This window comes from Theobroma umbraticum, unplaced genomic scaffold (genome assembly GCF_002168275.2).
Source record: "Theobroma umbraticum cultivar Fairchild unplaced genomic scaffold, ASM216827v3 scaffold_50.0, whole genome shotgun sequence".
Classification (NCBI taxonomy): domain Eukaryota; kingdom Viridiplantae; phylum Streptophyta; class Magnoliopsida; order Malvales; family Malvaceae; genus Theobroma; species Theobroma umbraticum.
This window is the reverse complement of record NW_018397261.1, coordinates 1,987,726-2,002,207: the sequence shown is the minus strand read 5'-3', so window position 1 is coordinate 2,002,207 and position 14,482 is coordinate 1,987,726. Positions and strand designations below refer to the sequence as shown.

The window sequence follows — 14,482 nt, the reverse complement described above, 5'->3', positions numbered from 1 at the left end:
CCTATGATGATTTGCAAGATGAATAAGATTACCTATATGCTGAATTTGAAAAACTTGCATTAAAATATAAAACTATGAAAAAAAATGTTGTTACTTTGAATAAAGACTTAAAAAAAATCAAGCATGAGTACAACTCTGTTTTAATCAAAGGAACATGCTTCAAATTGAACTAGAACAATTCAAAACTGATTCTGAATTCTTGAAGCTTGAATTGGAAAGCAAAAGTTTAGAATTACAAAGAGTTGTTGATGAAAATGCTACACTTAAAGTTGATAGAGAAGAAAGATTAAAATTGAAATCTAAAGATGAAGAAGAGTTTAAAAGAAAAACAAGCCTTAAAAAGAAAATTAATTTTGTCTCATGTCACTGTGGTAAGAAAAGTCATTTGTCTTATGAATGTTTTTATTCTAATAGAATCTTTCCTAGAAAAAATTGGTTTAGGTTCCAAAAGGATCCAATGTGATTATTAACCCCCAAAGACCCATCAAAGTATGGGTACCTTTAAAGAAAAACTGAAAATCTATTATGTAGGTTGAGTAAGGACAAAAAGATCAATGTTTTGAAGCTCGACCAAAGTAAAGGCGACCTTGGTACTTGGATAGTGGCTACCCGAGACACATGACTAGCAATGAAAACTTTTTTGCTAAGCTTGATAGAAAAAAGTGTGGTAGTGTTTCCTTTGGTGATGACTCCAAGGGTATTATCTAACAAATTGGAATAATTCGTAACACATCCCAAACACCAATCAGGCATGTCTTATTTGTTAAAGGTTTAAAACATAATTTGTTAAGCATTAGTTAGCTTTGTGATAGAGGTTTCAAAGTATGTTTTGATTCGCATGCATATCAAGTAATTGATGTTAACACTAAAAAAGTAGCATTCATTGGCAAAAGAATTAAAAATATGTATGTCATTTCTCTTGATGAAATTAAGACTTGCGAATCATGCTTTATTGCCAATGATGTTTGTGATAGTTGGTTGTGACATAAAAGGTTAAGACATGCTAATATGCATACCATTTCATAGCTTTTGAGAAAAGGCTTAGTCATTGGACTTCCAAACATATCATTTGAGAATGACAAAGTTTGTGACACAAGTCAATTTGGAAAACAAGTTAAAAGCTCTTTCAAATCAAAGAAAGTCATATCAACTTCCAGGCAACTTGAATTACTACACATTGACTTGTTTGGATCAATCATTGTTGCTAGTCTATGAGGCAAGTCATATGGCTTTATTATTGTTGACGACTACTCTAGATTTACATTAGTGTAATTTCTTACTCATAAAGATGAGGCATTATCAATTTTTATTAAACATTGTAGAAAAGTTCAAAATGAAAAAAGCCTCACCATTGTTAGTGTTTGGTGGTGAATTTCAAAGCAATAATTTTGAAACTTTTTATAATGAAAAGGGTTTTGATCAAAATTTTTTTGCTCCTAGAACTCCATAACAAAATGGAGTTATTTAAAGAAAAAATAGGACCTTCAATGAAATGGCAAGGACAACGCATTCCGAAAATAACTTGCCAAAACACTTTTGGGCTGAAATAGTAAATACTACAACTTATATTTTGAATAGAATTTCCATTAGAGCCATGATTTCTAAAACTCCCTATGAGCTTTCCATTAGAGTCATTTTGGCACTTACGAATCCTCACCTTTATCTGATTCAGCTTAGAATATTTTTAGATGATGCCAAAAAAGGGAAAAAAAATAAGAAGACAAGAAAATAGGATTAGAAAGTAAAGCTAATAGGAATGAAGAACTTAGTCATTAAGTTATGCTTTTATTGCCTTTGCTTTGGTATGTTTTTTGTTTATTTTGTGATGAACAATGTTGAACAATGTTTGTGTGGTTTATATGTTTTATGATAGTGTTATGTGCTGAACTATGTTTATATGGGTTATGTGGCTTATATTGTGCTGAGTTTCTATATTTTTATGTTGAACTTTTTTTGAATGGTTGAATATTGAATATATACATATATATATATATGCTCATGTGTTTGAATAGCTTTATGTTAGATAATTTTATTAGAGCATATATTTAGGGGGAGCTATTCTCAAAACTGCACAAAATATTCTTTTCATTTATAAACATTGCACTTTTAATCTAGGTGTGTTTTGTCATCATCAAAAAAGGGGGAGAATGTTGACTCCATATGGCTTTTATGATAACAAAACATTCCTCATTCATTAATGTCTAACTTCACTATTTAAGTGTGCAAGATTTAATTTTACACCCTTAACAAAGTTGTTAATTAAAGGCAAGTCAAGGAGCTTACTAAGTTTAATGAAGAGTTAATTAGTTAAGAGGGAAAGAGCAAGTAATGAATAAAAACAGAACCTTAGTAACCAATTATCAAAGGACCTTAATCAGCTAAGGCATGGCTGTGTGATAAGTTAAAGCAAAATAGAAATATACTAATCGGTTAAGAGGTCTGGCTAATCTGTTAGAGCACAAGGTCCAACTATCTTCAAAGTACCAAAAACAAGTTTAAAAATATTGTTGACCATTAAAGGGAGCCAAAATGGAAAAGTTTTAAATTCAAAAATCTTCTAATTGATTAAAGGTAATTTTAATAGATTATGGTTGAAAAAGGTAAAGCTTCAATCAATTAAGGGAAGTGATAACCAATTAAAGGAAGACTACTATGTAGAGAAGTGAAAACATAAAGTTTGTAATCAATTAGAGCCTGCCATAACCAATTAGCAAAAGTCTGCTAAAGAAGAGAAGTCTGAAGACAGACAACTCCTAATCGGTTAGAGCCTTTTGTAATAAGTTAAAGCAGATAACACAGCACCAAGACAGTGCAAGGCAGAGAAGATGTAATCGGTTAGAGCTGCTTGTAATCGATTACTCGAAGTTTGTCTATCTTTTTTGAATTTAAACACTAAAGGACAAAATAACAGCTTGAAATGCATCAGAGTTGTTTTTAACGGCTAGAAATTGTCTCCAACAAAAAAATCTAACTCCCTAGGTATAAAAGGAAGCTTCAACGGATAAAAGAGGAAGATTTAAAGATAAAAGAGCTACTTTGAGCAAAAAGAGCAAAATATTTTTCACCAAAAACACTTGCTTTTCATTCTATATCTAGAAAAATTGTTTAAGCTTGATTGTAATCTATTCAGACTTATAAAGGTACTTAGTTGTATTTCTTTTTCTTCTTTCCCTTGGAAAATCAGAATATTGGAAACACTCTAAAGCTTGTTGTAAATGATTAGAGCTTGGGTTAGAAGTTTAGCTTGTAAAAGTTTGGTGAAAGCTATTAATTCCACTGATTTAGTAAAGTTGAGTTAAAAATCCTTAATTGGGAGATCAAAGTAGTAGATGTAGGTCAAGGAGACCGAACCACTATAAATAATCTTGCATTGCCCACTTCTTTTTACCCTTCCTTACTTTGTATCTTGTAATTTTAATAAGTTCTAGTCATTCCCATCATCTAGTTGATTAAGTGCTCTTCAAGCTCTAAAAGGCTGATTAAAAAATTTTTAGTGCTATTCACCCCCCCCCCCTCTATCACTTAAACAGGACCAACATAGAGGAGGCTAAAGCTAGAAATTTGAATGCCCATAAGATAGATGATTTGGTGGACAACTTAAACCCTATTAAAGATCTTATCCGTAATGCTCTTTTTTATAAAGAATGCTTTACTCTTAAATAGCAACAATTGCTGACAGCAATACTAATTTTTCCATTATTAGAATTGATACACCCTTGGTCATGAATGAATGCATGAGATATCATGGGATGAAAGAATGCATGAATAGGTGAATTTAAGGATGAAGTGTGCACAATGAATTTGCAAGATAACTTATCATAAGGATTGCAAGAATTCAAAACATGACTTAGTGATTCAATTCTTAAAAGCTCAATTTAACCATAGCAGCAATTTGTAACATTCAAAAAGATATCTTAGAACACATTCATTTTCACATAATTAATCACAAAAGCAATCTCACAAAATCCTAAAAAAATTAAAGACTATCATGGATACACATTAAGTGCCCTAGAGCTTTATATCTCAAAAAGCCTTTATCAAAAAGAGGAAATCCCACTAAAGTCAATCCTTTTTGTATCTAGACATCTAATTACGCTCCCCATCACCATACTTGACCATCTTTATCAAATCAAACCACTTAACATCTATTAATGTTTGTACCCGATACTTGAAGGCGTCACAATCTTCAATGGAATGTCTTATAGCTCTGCCATGATAATTACATCTTGCATTTGAATTGTAACACTTTGGCTATGGAGGTTGCAAGGGTTCTAGAGGCATCAAGACTATGAGATGATCATGCACCAATTGATAAAAAGTTCCCCGTAGGTAAAAGGAATGGGCTCAAACTATTTTTTCTTTTAAATTATTTTTGAGGGGTGCCTAGGCTAGTGAGGGTGGTTAACAATGGTGCAAATGGTTGGGGTTAAGAAGCTTGTTGAAAAGATGGTCGAAAGGTGTTAAGGTAAGGGCACAAATCGATGCTTGTGGGTTGGAAATGGTAGGTTGAAGGCATGTGCTTGGTTACAACCCGTTGTCAAGAGATTGTGTAAGACTTGGAGATCCCATATTGGTAATGAAGCTTTTCAACTCAATCATTCGTGTATTCAACTCATCCATCCCTTTTACGATCTTCTCCAAACATTGATTCTCACTTGGGGCACTAAATGTATTAATGAGACCTTGACAAGTGTTAGAGCTATCAAAGATCACTTGACTTTCATTTTATGATTGCTTGAGGTGTGGTTCAATTTGAAGTGATGAGGATCCTTAAGGACCTATTCCATTGGCTTCGTTAAGACCCTCAACCATTTTCATCAATTTGGCAATGTGTCTTTTCATCTCTCGAAGGTCATGTCCAAATTCTTCCTAATTGCTTTCTAGTGCACTTATTCTTGCTTCCAACTAATGTTCTAAATCTTTCAATCCTTTTGACTGAAACAAAAATTAATTAAGAAAAGAAATTGAACTTAATAAAAATTTAGATTTTTTTTTTTAAAAAAAATATTTATTCCTTTTCCTGCAAAGCTAAAAACACTATAGGGTTCTTTTTTATTAGAATAAATATAAGATGATTGCACATAGATGAAAACATGATATAAGCATGTATGCTGAAATGCTATGGTGCCTTGATGCATGGATGATATGAAGTGAAATGGAAGACCACGTTATTGAAAATCATGTATAATTGGAAGTAGAAAATTTTATTTAAAACTAAAATGTCTTTTTTTTGTTGTTTTTGAAGAAAATGGAAGAAACCTTTTTATTTTCTCTTTTCTTGTTACCTAAATGAAAAACCCCTTTCTTTTTTTCATTTTTATTTCTTTTCAAAGAAAGGAAGAGAAGTAGAAAACAATACTTTCTCTTTTTCCTTCCTCACTCATTTTTGTAAGAGAGAAAGTTTTTCTCTCGTTTTTTTGGACAAAAGGAACTAATGATTCTTTTTTTCTTTTTCTTTTTTTGAAAAAACGTTACTTGAAGGAAAGCCTTCACCTTTGTTCATTTTCCTTTTTTATATTTTTTTAAATTGCCCGAAACGCAAACAAGTAATCATAAAATTTAAATTCGAGAAAAAAATTAATTAGTTAGAAAAACTACAATTGGAAATTAGTCTTAGGGTTCATGATTAATATAATTCTTATTTTACTAGAGTAAATTGTACACATTTTCATTGAAACAATATGACTCACATGAAAATTGGACCTTAAGTAAAAGCTATAAAGGAATAAAAATCAAATACTTTTTTTCCCTTAGAAAATCCACAATGACAACTACACACATATTCTTAAAAAAAAAAATTCCAAATATAAGCCCATCCTTCTTTAAATTATCAAAACATTTCATACATATTTCCGACTGTAACTTTTTTTTTTTGGAATTTTTTGGTTAAGTGACGATATAGGGGGAAAATAAAAGAAGAGAAACTACACATGATGATTCAAATGAAACTTTTTTCTCCATTTTCTTCTCTAAGTATAACAAGGAGACAATCTATATACAAATGTTTTGATTTTTGAATTATTCAAACCCTCACACAAAATAGGGAGAAGGATTGTATAGGGTAAGTATACAAGAATATTTTAATTATTTATTTTGATGCAAATATTATAGATAAATGATAAAAAAAAATCCTCCTTTATTGACCGGTAAAAAGGTAGATTCATTATTAAAAAATTGAAAAATAAGTTACCATGATCATGTTGGTGTATCATCAACCTAAATTGCCTTTAACCAAGTAGATTTTATTTCTACATTTCAAATGAATTTGTTTTTTTATAATTAATTTAGGTCTCTTTCATGTAGAAAAAAAATGGTGTCTTCTCTATTTAAGATTTTTGAAAGAATTTAAATGTAACCCATCTTTGATATATACTACTCACATCACATGCTATGCTTTCTCTCTTTTTCTAGAATAGGAATGCTCAAGGATCAATGTGCATCAAATTCGATTAGAACGTAACCGGATCTACTTTTCAAATGTCGAGCTCGGACTTGTGCTGGCCCAGTCATTTCATGGTATTTCTTATTAAAATTGAAAAAATATTTTATATTATTAATATTTTTAAATATATTTTAGAATTTCAAAACATTTATTTGTTAATATTATACTCCTCTCATATCAAATTGAATGTTAACTTGGTGCTTTTTAGGTCAAATGAAAGCCAGCATTTCATTTTCAATTATTCTTTTTACTACAAATGCTATAATTATCTTATTACAACAAAAAATTATGTGAGGAGTCCATCACGTATGAGTGTGAGCTATATGATGAACCTTACACAATTTATGATTGTAATCGAATAATTGTAGTGCAACAATAACTGTAAGTCATATGCTCACCAAATTTAATCAACTTTGAATCATATTCAGGCCTAAAATTCTATATGCAACGGTACGTATTGAACACCTCTATTTTAAGATATTTGTTACAATAATTTAAGTTTAAGCTAACAATAGTACCCAACATTGGGTTCAATAGCAACCAGATGTTTTCTCCACACTGCAGGCGGCGGAGGAACTGTTATATGAACTTGGAATATGTTTAGCATGGTTAAGAATTTGATTTTACTAGTTTAAAAGGCAAAGATTATATATACTACAAATAGTTAAAAGAAAAATATGCATAGCTAAAGTTATACCCTTTTTGACACTTTTATTCTGAGGCAAAATCTCCGGATACACTGCAAATTTCTTCATGATCAGTGAGTTACTCGCAGGCTCATTGCTGAATTAAATAATAAAGTAACCAGAATATGTATGGATGCAAATACTTGTGTGCTTTATGTAACTATATAACTCTTGCATGCAGCTGATTTTGCATAAACTCTTACGGCTCAATCACAAACAGAGGCTGCAACAAAGACACCCACATAAATCTAGTCAATAGCAAGCCTTGGGTATATGCAAGTGAGTAGCGAGGAGAAAGAAGAGAGAGATACCGTATCCACGCTGACTGGTTTGCCATCTTCTGCAAGTATTTCAACTATGGTTCCAGATTGATCGGCCTGCAGAAAGAACAATGGTAGAAATTAATTATAATCACCATCACATTTCCCTTAATATGTATATAACATAACTATTACGTTTGATATAAGAAATTAAAAAGAAGTAAATTAAACAATTCATAAACCTGACATATGAATCGACAAAATTCAATTTAAAATTGGAGTTCAACTTTAGGGTCTAAAGGTTGTATCAATTAACGTTATTCTTTTCCTCTTTCTACTTACGTTTAGTTTTAATATTGATGTTTAAGTTATTTATGAATCTCATCGTTTACTTATCAAATTTTAATGGTTAATTAATCCATTTCCATATGTAAAATTACTTTCTAAACCTTAAATTTATTAAATTTTAATACTTTTCATTAAAATAATTATTAAATGTTGATTGGATGAGGATTGATAATCATGATCTAGAAACTTGATTATCATTGACTTAATAATATAAGTTAAGCATGACAATCAAATTACTTTTAATTATTTGTTAATTAAAATTTTGTTTTGATAAAGAAATTTTTCATATTTGTTAATTTCTAGTATTAGTTACATATATATCACTTAAACTTAAACTATATAGACACACAAGATTAATTTATACATATGCCCAAAAGAAAGAAAAAAAAAAGAAGACTTCTCAAAATATTGATGAGATTATAAATATTGTATAGCATGAAACTAAAGAAACTAAATTTCGTTCAATTAATGTAACAAGTATCTATACAATATGTTCAATTTACATTAAAAGTTACTTATTATTATTATTGAAAAAATTAATGTAACGCATATGTTAAATCATAGCACTTGTAACAAAGACTAATGTTCTGCATAAACCTATGGTGCAACAAAAAAGTATGGATGGTGCTTATATTTCTGAAAATCTGAGGATGAATTATTTAAGTTAATCAATTACTAGTATCATCTATGAAAAGCATTAAGATTTTACCAATTAAGGATGAGACTATATATATAGACACACACACGGGCACACACTTACTTCAATCTCATTCATCAGCTTCATCGCCTCAATGATGCAAACTACCTGGCCCTTCTGGACCTTGTCTCCAACCTAACAGATAGATAACAGATAACCTCAAAGGACATATATAGAGATAAAAGATAAATGGGATTCAACAACTACTTCCGGACTACGTTCCTCAGTAATAGCATTTACCTTCACAAAAGGTGGTGCACCCGGGGCAGGGGAACGATAAAATGTTCCTGCCATAGGGCATTTTAGGGGTGGATGCGATGATTTACTCGGCTGTGGAGGGGCATGAGCCTCCGGTGCTGAAGGCATTGCAGCAGGACTGGAAGAAGTGGGAGGAGTGACCTGCGCTGCGGGAGGCAGTGGAGATGGAAGAATGGTCGGAGGAGGAGCTCGCATGGTAATAACAGGAGCAATCCCTGGCTGTGGCAAGGCTTCTTTCTTCCTAATAGTGACCTCACATGCTGGCTGCTTTAGCTGCAGCTCAATGATATCCCTTGAATAAACCAGCCTGCAAGCCACAGATAATTTTAAGATGAGACACATCCCAGTTCTGTTTTGACTGTATATTGACCGAGGTTGCACTCACTTAACCAGGTCTGCAACTTGGTTCATGAATGCTGCGATTGATTGTAGATCAGGAATGACTTGTTTCCGTTTTTCTTCTGATGTTATCTCTATGATTGGGGCAGAATTCAGTGATTTCTCGACGGTAACCTACAGGAAGACGTTAAAGAACCAATCTAACCTAAAGAGTTAAGCTGCATTGAGGGCTCTAGAACCAGAAGAGCTTTAATCTGTAGCTTGCTATGGCTATATATGTTAATATATCTAATAGGGTCTAATACCAGGTTAAAAAAACCACTCGACCAGAACGCTGAAGCTATTAGGTGAGGGTTTCTTAATGAGTTTTAACTTGTAGGATATTAAGACGAAGCAATTGAAGGATGGAAACGTTGATAGGACATCGATGCTTATCAGATTACCTCATTAACTTGAGCATGCACCTTCAGAGTCCTAAATTGGTTCTGGCTAGACCACTGCAATTAGAAGTAAAAACATAAATTGCCAAATGTTAAATTGCAAACAATCTATTGAATAACTTTTTATTACTATAATTTAGAAACCTAGCTACTTGTTATCATGATTGAAAAACAGAATCCTATCCTTGATGACAGCATCGTATACATTTACAATCTAAAATAGCCGGAAATCAACATTAACAGCATAGCTAGAAATCTTGTAGAACTGACCTGAAACCCAATAAAATGGTTCTGTTTAAGGTTATGACTAGGAATCAAAGGTGATGATCGTAGCAAAACAGAGGATTTAGCACAGGGAACAGAGAAAGAAGCCATGGGCTCTGAATAAAGCGCTTACAAATTTGAAAGAGAGAACCTTTGTAACTTTAACTGAACCAACGAAATAACGAAGCAGAAGATGAGTTTGGTATGGGATTTAGTGCGGAAAGATCGATGGAAAAATGAGGAAGGAAATTTAAAAGAATGAATATTTTGTGTCGGTTTCTGTAAGCATCGACATATACAAGGAACGAGTGCGGAGACAACAAAATTGGAGATTGTAGAGAGAACTGTAACAACAATTTGCTTCGTTTTTTTTTTTTTTTATTTAGTATAGGGAGAGCTTTCGCACTTGAATTTTTTAGTTTTTTTATAGCAATGCGGGGATGTCAACAGGTATTTTTCAAGTACCTTAACCAAATATTATTATTTGATAAGGTACTTAAACCTTATAATATTTAAATTTGTACTCCAATATTTTAAATACTATTTATTAAAATATTCATACTTATTAAATATCTAATTAAAATAATTTTAAAATTAATTTTGATCTACGTTATTAATGAAAATAAATTTAATAAAATTTTTAACTTAATACATTAAACTAAGTTAAAAGAGAGATGAAATAATCAGATAAAGTATTGAAAGATATTATAATCTTAGGTCCGGTAGTTAATTAAATTTCTAAAAATAAATTTGTTGATAAATTTTATATTAATTTTATTTTAAGTATATTAGTTTTAATTTTGATTATTTGGATAAAATTAATATGTGTTAATTTTAATACTTAGCGGTAGTAATTAATTCAATTCTCTGTGAGATCGACACTCTACTTACCATATATTATTTGTTCGATCCATATATTTGCGTGGGTAAAAAATTTAACAACTTGCAAATGTGCGAAGTATCAAGAAACCCGCAATCGATAGTGGTCAGATGCTAGTTGTCAATGTGCCCAAAGTGATGTCACCTTAAGGTTGATTTGAGCCTCTATGGCATGTGCAGCACATAGGTGTGCTATTGATCTGAGCCGTTCATCGACTTAAACTGATCACAGATTCACGAATTGTGATATTCTCCCTACTTGATTCAGGCAACATCCTCATTGCCTTGTGGTCTCTTTCCACCACAAGTCTTCCTTGGAGTGCTAATTAGCTTTGTGAGTTCATTTGAGGCAGCTCCTTGTTAATTGTCTCAAGAACATTTCCAACTCTAAATGCGACCATTGTAATAATGCAATAGATCACTTCAATTCATATACTCAAGGTGTAATTCCTTATGCAAATTGCTTTTCTAAATCGAGCCATATTTCGATCGTAGTATCCATATGAGCAACTTCTCTAGATACTTGTTGACGGTATAACAAATCACATGCGGCATTGAAACTATCAACAAATAACAAATCACATATAGTACCAATGAAGAAAAAATCACATGCGGTGTAGAAGCAACCAACAAAGAACATATCACGTATGATACCAAAGCAGCCGACAAAGAATAAATCACATATGGCACCGAAGCAGTCGACAAAAAACAAATCACGTACAACATCAAAGCAATTGATAGAGAACAAATATGGCACCAAAATAGTCAATGAAAAACAAATCACGCACAAGAGCAAAGTAGTCGATGGATAACAAGTATGGCATGAAGTAGCCAATGAAAAACAAATCACGTGTGACAACGAAACAGTCGATGGAGATCAAGTATGGCACCGAAGTAGCCGATGAAAAACAAACCACATGCAACACCAAAGCAGTTGATAAAGAACAAATCACGTGTGGCACTAAAGCAACCAATTAAAAACAAATCACATACAGAGTTGAAACAGTCGGCAAAGAATAAATCACGCATGGTGCTCGAGCAACTGACAAAAAACAAATCATGTATGACGCCCAAGCAATCAATGAAAAACAAATCATGTACTACACTCAAATAGTCAATAGAAAACAAATCACGTACAGAGCCCAAGTAGCCGATGAAGATAAAATCACAGGGAAAAAACATCACTCTACCACAACAAGATCAACGTCATGGCTTAAAAGAGAAAAGAAAACTAGGTTATGAACTTGCTCTAATATCATGAAAAATATAATATCTGAAAAGAATAGAATCAAGAAAACTCTATTAAAAAAGAATGGAATCAAGAAAACCCTATTTAATGAAAAATGGAATCAAGGATGTTCAGTTTTATAACGAAACGTAAATGGTTTATTTATAGAAATAACTCATCCTAAACCTACTTGTAACGCAAGTAAATAAGAAAATATTTTACTATTAGATTTGTTTGAAGTGCAAGTAAAGTAAAAAAAAACTATAAAATAATGTCTTAAAAATTAAGGATATTTGTTGTACAAGCAAAGCAATCAATAAGGAAAACTTAAATATGAAAACTATTCCAATTGCCTTAAAATACTTTACTTGGCTTACACTTTTCTTAATAGCTATCGAATCCCTTTCATGTCAACTGTCCTATGCACGTAGGTTGCACGTAAGCTGCACGCAGGCTATTGGTGTGTGCCAGTCTCTATGGGCCCTGTGGGTACAACTCTCTTACATGTCATCCATATCCTAAATTAATTCTCCTTTAATTTTGAAAAACTTGTTTCAAATTTTAAATAATTTGTTGTACTATTTTGTTTTCAATTGTTTTCCTAAGTATTTGGTCACCAAATTTATGTATGGGATGTTTGACTATATGGGTAACTTACAAAAGTTTGTTTGATTAAAATTTGGTTTCTCAATATTGAAAGAACATGTGCTGAAATTGTTCACGTACAATTTTAGAATTTTCTAAGTAGTCTCGATCTTTCATTTAATTCAATTATTATTTTTCTGTGCCTTCATATTTGTACATATAATGAATGACTATGTAGGTAAGATATTGAAACAATATGAGATTTTTTGAGGGTTTTTTTGATTGCTTAATATATAGTTGAAATTAAGAAAAAAGTGTTGAAAATTTGTTTCAACATTGTTCAAAAATCTAGGCAGCATAATGCTTATGTAATTGTTACATGATAAAAAGGCTTCCATGGCCATGGTATTTGACTAGAGGATGTATCCAAGGTTAGCTAACATGTCATGATATGCATCATAAAAGCAAATCAACATATGAGCCCAACACAAATTGCCACCAACTTCACCAAATTTGCCAACAATAGCTACAAATATGATAAGCAAACTCTAAGAAATTGATTTTTAGGGTTTTGGAAAGGGTAGGGAAGTACTAGGCTTTACAATACTCAATCCTAATATGATTTAAGATTCAAGGATAAAGTAAAATCCTAATAGGATTAAGACAACAACTTAAGTAATTTTGAGTAACTTATAAAACAGTTTTTAGTAACTTACTCAAAATGTTTTTGGAAACTTGTCTCAAATGATTTTAGATACTCATTTTTGCTAACTTAGTTAAATCACTTTTGTAACTTAGTGGAATCAATTTTGAAAACTTTCCTAAAAATATTTTAGGAAACTTATCCAAATTGCTTACAAACCATGCGTCAAATATTTTGAAATAGTATTACAAATTGTTTGCATAATACTAATTCAAATAACCTATAATATCAACAATTTTAATTAAACATGTATTTTTAAATTCAGAATTCAATTGTAAACGGATGCGAATGATTATGGACTTAAATCCAATGTAATTGTGGATGATAATATGGTTTAACTTTTTTTGATATTTTTGAAATAAGGCTTGTGAGCCTTACACCTCTATTTTTCTGTTAATTATAAAATTCTCTTCTTATCTTATTTCCCACATTTTTAACTCCAAATTTCTTGACAAATTATGTAAATTTTATATCACTTATATGATTAGATTAGAAAGAAATTTAATAATCCTAACAAAATGTAGGACCAAGGCGCCATGGAGGGTACAAGAAGATTGCATTTGAGACTTATGAAGACTTGTGTGGATAATAATCTAGATTAACTAGTTTCCTTTTGACAGCATAAGGAAACTAGATTAGATAAAATCCATTATCATTCAAGTAATATACACGTGGTAGATTTATTTTATATGATATTTATAAATTCTATGCATGCAATATGATGAGCTTGGAAATCAAGTATAATAAATCCCTAGGAATCAATCTCTAAACTAAAAGCCCTTATTAAAATATTAAGTCACATATTTTCAACATGATCAAGTTGCCTTCTATTATCATAGTAAAAATCAAAATTCTTTTTATCTTGACTTGTTAAGTCACTCAAGGTCAATTTTAACAAGAATATGATTATATATGCTATAACAAATGAGTCCCACTTAACTAACTTATATGATTTGCATGAATTACTCATGGCCATAGAATGTTAAATACAATTGTTAGGCGAAACATAACGAATCTGGAAGTTATATTGGACATAATTCATAAACCTAGTTATATATCTAATTCAGTATATCATGATTTGTTAAGTCACTTAATAAAGAAGGGATATTATTTTGAATACAAAAGTGAGATTAACGAACAAAGATTTAGATTTTATCTTAAATTGGCTTTTAAAATACACAAATCACTTATACATACTCTCTCTGATATATTTCTTTTTGCTAGATAAATGGGTACTAACATGTCACTCCAAAACATATTGTATGCAAACAAACTCACTAGGCCAAACTTCTTAGGTTGCTACATGAACATGAAAATCGTTCTCAACAAAGGAAAAAGTTATGTAACCTTAAG

At 31.3% G+C, this 14,482-nt stretch overlaps 1 protein-coding gene across 1 annotated transcript; it reads right to left on the bottom strand.

Annotated features, from left to right (window-relative positions):
- Nucleotides 1-7,056: 7,056 nt before the first annotated feature.
- On the bottom strand, nucleotides 7,057-10,101 carry LOC110417775 (biotin carboxyl carrier protein of acetyl-CoA carboxylase, chloroplastic-like). Its single transcript, XM_021430294.1, has 7 exons — nucleotides 9,741-10,101; nucleotides 9,474-9,527; nucleotides 9,077-9,204; nucleotides 8,674-8,998; nucleotides 8,497-8,568; nucleotides 7,440-7,505; nucleotides 7,057-7,351 (listed from the first exon to the last, which is right to left on the bottom strand). The coding sequence occupies exons 1-7, from the start codon at nucleotides 9,843-9,845 to the stop codon at nucleotides 7,328-7,330; spliced, it is 774 nt and encodes a 257-aa protein (XP_021285969.1). The 5' UTR covers nucleotides 9,846-10,101; the 3' UTR covers nucleotides 7,057-7,327.
- Between the last annotated feature and the right edge of the window lie 4,381 nt (nucleotides 10,102-14,482).

Bases quoted from the DNA above. Each gene is read 5' to 3' on its own strand.
- LOC110417775 (XM_021430294.1), bottom strand. From the start codon at position 9,845: ATGGCTTCTTTCTCTGTTCCCTGTGCTAAATCCTCTGTTTTGCTACGA. The intron at 8,569-8,673 runs GTAAATGCTATT...TCTATCTGTTAG, and splicing joins GTGCACCACCTTTTGTGAAG to GTTGGAGACAAGGTCCAGAA. The intron at 7,352-7,439 runs GTATCTCTCTCT...TCTTTGTTGCAG, and splicing joins AACCAGTCAGCGTGGATACG to CCTCTGTTTGTGATTGAGCC.